Raw genomic sequence first — 7,553 nt, 5'->3', positions numbered from 1 at the left:
TGTAATTCCTCTTTTAGATCTTGCAAGAATTTCCTCACCTCCTGGAACTCGTCAACTTCTTTCTCCTTTCTCTTTAGCAGTTCATTGTCTCTCTTCTCTTCCATCTCAGTTAGCTTCGCCATTATGAATGTTCTAAATTCTTTATCAGACATTTCCATGATTTGCATTGAACTGCTTGTGGATGAAGCTTATGCATGTTAAAGCTGGAGCTCGCTGGACCAGATTAGCGGCTCCTAATTTCTGTTGGCTTTCGTCATCATCTGTTACCACCACAGGCATGACAGCCGTTTGTTAGGCACTTGCCATGTGCCATTCCTGTTAATACACCATAGGTACTGTCCTTGCCGCATAATGACATTTGGTCAATGGCGAGCTGCATTTACAACGGTGGTCCCGTAAGATTATGACGGAGCTGAAAAACTCCTGTTCCCTAATGACGTCGTCATGGCATCGGAGCACAGCACGTTGCCGATGTGCCCGTGGTGATGCTGGTATTAAAAACACACGGCACCACACTTAGAGCTGGGCTTTGAAGATTTATTTTATCTTTGTTTTAAATAATAAAAAGCAATGCTTGAGTATTGCAAAATTTTCAAATAGTGAAGCGTATAAAATGTTCAAGAGCCAAAATGACCTAGAACTCATTGAAAGATATTTTAAGAATGTTCAGACTTCCATATTTGGCTTTGATGAGACACAGCATTGAAAAAAAAAAAGTACAATGGATTTCTACCTTGACGAGGGTTAATTTGGCCTCTGATATTCAGAGGAGCTCTAGAGTTTTTTTTAATAGTCACTGGGCACATGGGCCAGTTTCTGACTTAGACAGTGACTTAGATGACATGAATGATTTTTTATTATGTATTAAGATGCTATGAGGCTAGCAGGTGGCATAGTGGTCAAGGGCGCTGGACTCCCACATGGCCGACTACGGTTCGAGTTCCGGTCCTGGTGGCTTGCTTTCTCACTTTCTCTCTCTGTCTCTCTCAGGTCAAATTTAAAATAATAAATAAATAAAGTTAAATAAAATAATTCTTTTTTTTTTTTTTTTGGAGATGTTTTTGCTATAGGGCGCGTGTGCTCGCCAGACAGAAAGAGAGAGACAGAGAGATAGAGAGCGAGAAATCACCCCCCAGGGGGGATGGCCACGCCGCAATCCCTTCTCCATTCTCCTCTCCGGATCTTGGGCACGCATGCACACACACCTGGTGTGAGTCTCAAGCCACCGGGTCCAGGACGCAAACCACAGTCGACTATGTAGGAGTCCAGCGACAGCCATTACGCTAACTGCTGGTCCCTAAAATAATTCTTTTTAAAAAAATATTTTACTATTCTAAATCATTCCCTATAGAATTGTGTGGCCTCCTAGCTTAATATCTATTATAACAGTGCCCATATCTTATTACCCAAAAAATTATGTTCTCTTTCTGGGTCTGACTTTACCCTGATGGATTTACTTTGTATATAATCAAGTGAATTCATTCCCATCCAGTGACTTCTCCAGTCATTTAGCATTACTAGGCTAGTACTGCAGATGCAATGTGTCTCCATGAAATCCCCGTGTTGACCATTGTAGCAGGATTGAAAGGGTCTGAACTTGATCCAGTTGTGGTGTCCAAGGATAGGGTAGAGTCTAGGATTAGTCTCGTAATGGGGAGAGACCAGGATTAAGGGCATCAGGATGGGGGCTCCGCGATTGACTCCTGTGGGTTTACAGGGAGAGGTGATGAGAGAGACACATAGACACAGACAGGCTTGCTCGCTGTCATGTTCTGACCCAGCTGGAGGAGCTCCACCAGAGAGGGCCTCTGGACTCTGGACTTCCAAACCTCCATTTCTATAAATCACCCAGTTTCAGGTATTTCCTCTTATCAGCAATGGAATGGATAGAACGATTAGTCACAGACTAACAATAGACAGCCACTTGTGATCTTATTCCTTTTGAGTTCTTGGGCTGGTGCTAAAAGTGATGAGGGAGGATCACTCTTCTGTGGTCTTTGCGGGACAGGTGCGAGCCGCTGGTCTTGCTCATGCGGGACTAGCCAGTCGTGGTGGCAGTGGAAGGGACCAGTGATCTCATCTGGTGTGTCCTGCTCTGGCCCCAGCTTGTATCCTTGGGTACTGTTCTTATTTGTAACGTCTTCCTCTCTACAGGTTGCTTACCGTTTTGTTAGCGAGCCCCATTTTGAAGCGTTTGAGTAAAGAATATGACTGGCGATGGGGAGTTGTTATTTCATGGTCTGGAATTAGAGGCGTTTTCAGCTTACTCTTGGCTCCCGAGGCTTATAATCTGGTTGAACAAAAAGTGACAGCACCGCATATGGTAGGAAAAGTCATGTCTCGTGACCATTCATTTTGACTTATTTTGTAGTATTTGTCAGAGCACCCAGAAATAAAGTTAACCAGTTTTGAATTTGATTTATTTTTTGAGAGAGTTTTTGAAAAAAGTCAAAAATAAATACAAAATATAAAAAGAGAGTTCTGCTGCATGGTGGGTGAGCTCTTAGGAGAGTCAGAGAAAGTCAGAGAGAGCCAGAAAGAAAGAAACCACCTCCCCCCTCTCCCCCACCCCTCTCCCAGGGAGGATGGCCACACCACAATCCCTCCTCCTCCATTCTCCTCTCAGGATCTTGGGCGCACACACAAATGCGCCTGGCCTGAGTTTTAAGTCACTGGGTCTGGGACTCAAACCACAGTCAACTATGTGAGAGTCTAGCAAAGTAACCATTAGCTGGTCCCCTTGAATTTGATTTTTATTAGTTTTATAATTTGTTTGTTTTTTAGTTTGCTTGAGGGCATGTGCTCTCACCAGAGAGAGACAGAGAGAAGGAAAGTGAGAAATCACTGCCCAGGTGGGACGTCCATACTGCTGTCCTTTTGTCTCCTTTCTCTCGGGATTTTAGGCATGTACACACCTGCCTCGCATGATTTTCAAGCTGCCAGGTCCGGGACTCAAACCACACAGTTGGCCGTGGAAGATTTAGCTGTCTTAACCTCCAGGCCACCTGTTTGAATTACATTTAAAAATATATTCTTAGGGGCCAGCAGGTGGCATAGTGGTTGAGGCATTGGACTTCCACATGGCTGACCGTGGTTTGAGTCCTAGACTTGGTGGCTTGCTTTCTCTCTGTTTCTGTCTCTATCTCTCTCTGGTGAGTGCACGAGACCTACAGCAAATTAAAAAAAAAAAAGATGATAATAATAATAAATAAAATTAAATAGTTCTTTAAAACAAGAAAATACATTATTTTAGGAAGAAAGGAACTCAGATTAAAGTGTATTTGTGTTGACGATGGAAGAGCCCACGAGCTATGTGGTGGTTATGGGTGTGGGTCTTACGGGTTGTGGTTCTGATTCTATCATTCGCAGTCTGGGTGGCCTTGGGATTATTCCCCGGCTGATTTCTACTGACAGCCTCAGACTTTCTCTTGCCTTTTATTTATTCTTGAGTCCCGGATCTGGCAGCTTGAAAATCAAAACCTATAGTTCTGTGAAGACTTTGGGTCTTTCCATGTTCCAAAGGAAAAGTATAAAAACTAACACTAAGCCCTTCGGTTCTCTTTTATGCAAGAAATTGGCCTAAACGCCAATCAATGAGATGTCACTCTCACTTGGACACCACTTTACAGTGTATCTAACTCTGCCCAATGTTAAGAGTCTCCTGGGCTCTACCCGAGACCTACAGTATCGCAAACTGCAGGGAAAGGACTTGGGATCAGTATGTTTAACAAGCACTTCAGGTGATTGTTTTCAGTCAAATTCAGAAGCACTCTCTGGAGGGACCAGCAGTTGATGTAATGGCTATGTCGCCAGATTCCCATGTAGATGACTGTGGTTCGAATCCCAGACCCAGTGACTTAAACTCACGCCGGGTGCGTGTCCGTGTGTGCCCAAGATCCCGAGAGGGGAATGGAGGAGAAGGGATCGCGGCGTGGCCATCTCCCCTAGCGGGTGATTTTTTTCGCTTTCTGTCTCTCTGTCTCTCTCTGTCTGGCAAGCGCACGCGCCCTATAGCAAAAACCTCTCCCAAGAGAAGGAAACACGCTCTGGAGCAGATAGCGCTGTTAACTCCATTTCCCAGTGAAGGACTCTGAGGCCGAGAGTGGCTAACTGGCTGCAAATTACATGGCTAACAAGTGCAAAGCCAGCGCCTCCAAGTGTGGCCTCTCTGTGTCTTCCTGGGGCCTCTGCCCCCCTGCTGCTCCGACCTGCTTGTTCAGTGCCTCCCATAAGCTGTAGTGAGTGCTCATGGAGATGCTCATCCCTGCCCTGCCCAGCTCGCCACTGCCTGCTGTCGCTGGCTCTCCCCAGCCTGCAGGTCCCAGACACACTTTGTATGACCACTGCCATAGTGGCAACTGTGGAGGCAACTGTTGGTGCCCTTCTCCCAGAACCTACACAATTTAATTACTTTTCTTCATTCAGGTTGAAAATTAACTTCCGCTCAGTTTATTATGCTTGAGTGGTATCTGCAAACAACCCTTTTAATTTTTTTTTTTTTTTTTGGAGAGGTTTATGCTATAGGGCACGTGCGCTCGCCAGAAAGACAGAGAGAGACAGAGACAGAACGCGAGAAGTCACCCCCTCAATGGGGATGGCCACACCGCAATCCCTTCTCCTCCGTTCTCCTCTTGGGATCTTGGACACGCACGTACACGCGCCCAGCGTGAGTTTAAGTCACCAGGTTCGGGACCTGGTGGTCAGCTGCATGGGAGTCCAGTGATGTAATCATTACGCCAACGGCTGGCCTCTGCAAACAACTCTTTTGCCTCATCTTATCACAGGCAGGATTCAAGAATGGGGACTAAGATAGCATTTTCTTGGTGGTTAGACCACGATTACATTGGGAGAGCCTATTTACTGTTTCGGTCTAACTATTTGTGTGTTTTGTTTTTAGTTTATACTCTACATACAAGTAGTATCATTATTAACCATGGGAATAAATACATATATGATGATTCACTCAGCCAGGACATTAGGTAAGCTCTACCGTTCACTAACTAATGGGGAAGATGAATGCAAACAGGTTGTCATTGGGGGTCATGGAGACAATTCTTATGGAGTATGAGGAACCGGTTTAAAAACCATTCATTTTTATTTATTCATTACATATAGATGCTGTCTTAATTGGGATATTGGCTTAGCCAATTTTAACAGAAACCAAGTAACAGAGGTTTAATCAAGACAGAGTGGGATGGTCCTGCTCCACCAGATTGCCCAGAGAGCCAGGCTTTTGTTTTGTTGCTCGGTCACCCTCTAGGGTGTGGCTCTTTTCTGTAAGGTAGAAGCCTGCTTACCATGGTCATATCTACAGTCCATCCAACAGGGAAGGGAAAAGTAAGTTGGGTGGCAATGTAGGGTAAGCAGCTTTCTTTTATTCTTTTTTTTAAGAATTATTTTATTTAACTTTATATACTATTATTGTTGTTATTTGTTTTAATTTGGCCAGAGAAAAACAGAGAGAGAGAGAGAGAGAAAGTGAGAAAGCAAGCTGCCAGGTCCAAGACTCGAACTGCTGTCAGCCATGTGGGAGTCCAGTATCTTTAACTACCATGCCACCTGCCAGCCCCAATAGCTTCTTTTTAAGGAGCACAGTTTGGAACTAGATAGATCATTACCACTCATGTTCCATTGGCCAGAGCTTAGACACATGGGCAAGTGAAGCCAGGCAATGTGATCTTTTTCTGGCTGGCCATGTGCTTGGTCAAAACTCAAAAGGTTCTGCAGGTAAAATATAAGAGGAGAGAATGGGTACTGGGAGATGATTGGCAGGCTTTGCCCTAGTTGACTAGTTCTGAAAGTCATCTGAGTCTTGTTTATAGTAAAATGCACAGGTACAATAAATTCACGATACATTCGGCAGGAAAATCTGTGATGAGCTAATTGGTGGCTCAAAGTGGAGTCGAAGTGGTAAGATTCGGCAAAGACTTCTAGTGGGACCACTTTGTAGTTTGGTATGCAGAACCCTGGTTTTGTCCTAGTATCCAAAATTGACCAGAGTGCTGGAGATTTACACATACCACACTCACATATTAATGAATAAATCAGAAAATCTGTTTACTAACTCATAATGAGGATTTTCTGTTCTATGTCCGAATACTTGTGCTCATTTTCAGAGTATTCCCCTCTGGATACTAACTTGCTCAATAAGCCAAATTAGTAATCAGCAGGTTTTTTTTGAAGTGTGTAAAATAAATGAGAGCGAAGGAAGGATGATGTTGAAGGGAAGTTCTTCTAAATAGGGACGTGGCCTGATGCGTTTTCCCTGCCCTCCCCGTAAGACACGTCGCTGCTGTGCCCACGTCTTTTCAGACTGCCCTGCCATTGTTTGCATGCCTCATACGCACGATCGCAGAGCTTCATGTGATGGCCCACCTCACAGCCGAGGGCTGCAGTATGTGAGCAGAGCTCAGGGGGCAGATATTTGACGGCTCTCCTTTCCCCCCAAGTGATGCATTTGTTCTTCTTTTCATTGTTCTCGTTTGTACTTGGATCAGCACAAGCCTGTAAGGGGTCTTCGAAAGTTCATAGAACATGTGCATTATGAAAAAACTGCATGGTTTCAAAACAATATTTGTACCAAAAATAAATCTCTAATTCCACTTTCTCAAAACTTTTTTTTTTAAATATTTAATTGTATTTATTCATTCATTTATTTTAACTTGACCAGAGAGAGACAGACACACAGAGAGAAGGAAAGTGAGAAAGCAAGCCACTAGGTCCAGGACTCAAACCATGGTCAGCCATGTGGAAATGTCCAGCACCTTAACCACCACGCTATCTGCTGCCCCCCCCCCACACACACACACAGTTTTGGAAGTCCCCTCCTACACTGGAGCATGAAAATAAGTTGATTTAGTCCCTAAAGTCTTGCTCACACTTTTCTTCTCACCAGCTTCCAGCGATCCAGACTCACTCCGCTGCCTTTACTTGAGACACAATAGCTAGGTCCTTCCATGTTTCCCTCCTGGTGATTCCTCCTGCTTTGGCACTCTCAGGTGAAAGGGATTTTACTGCAGTTTTAGCACTCTTTTCCCCTTTAAATTTTTGGTTGTATTAACTATACTTCAGAGACTTTTTAAATTCACCGTGGAACCGAGATTATATAACAAGTACTTTATCCTCTCAGAACTAGTGCTCATCCTTCCTAGAAATGCTATGAGGCTTAAAATAAATTAATAGAGTTAATAAAATAGTTCTTTTAAAAAAATAAAATAAAAAAGAAGGGACCAGCAGGTGGCATGGTGGTTGAGGGTGCTGGACTCCCACATGGCCAACTGTGGTTCAAGTCCCAGACCTGGTGGATTGCTTTCTCACTTTCCCTCTCTCTTTCTCCCTCACTCACTTACTCTCTGTCCCTCTCTCTCTGGTCAAATTAAAATAAATAAATAAATAAATAAATAAATAAACAAATAAAAAGTTAAATAAAATAATTATTTTTAAAAAATATTAAAGAAAAAAGATATGCTATGAGGCACAACGAGCAGGCGCTTGACAGGCGGAACTTTATCAGTAAGAGTTTCAAACCAAGTTCTACCATCTGTGCTAAAGCG

General features: G+C 43.7%; 1 protein-coding gene across 1 annotated transcript in view; it reads left to right on the top strand.

Moving 5' to 3' along the window:
• The window catches only part of SLC9C2 (solute carrier family 9 member C2 (putative)), an 83,028-nt gene that overhangs the window by 35,125 nt on the left and 40,350 nt on the right, over window positions 1-7,553 (top strand). Inside the window, exons 10-11 of the mRNA XM_006157247.1 lie at window positions 2,155-2,323; window positions 4,898-4,979. Coding sequence (XP_006157309.1) covers window positions 2,155-2,323; window positions 4,898-4,979 — 251 coding nt within the window. The remainder of the gene's footprint in view (window positions 1-2,154; window positions 2,324-4,897; window positions 4,980-7,553) is intronic.

The sequence above is a fragment of the Tupaia chinensis genome, unplaced genomic scaffold, assembly GCF_000334495.1.
Source record: "Tupaia chinensis unplaced genomic scaffold, TupChi_1.0 Scaffold000532_1, whole genome shotgun sequence".
Lineage (NCBI taxonomy): Eukaryota > Metazoa > Chordata > Mammalia > Scandentia > Tupaiidae > Tupaia > Tupaia belangeri.
The sequence above is the reverse complement of the archived record's forward strand: the minus strand, read 5'-3'. Positions and strand labels throughout refer to the sequence as shown.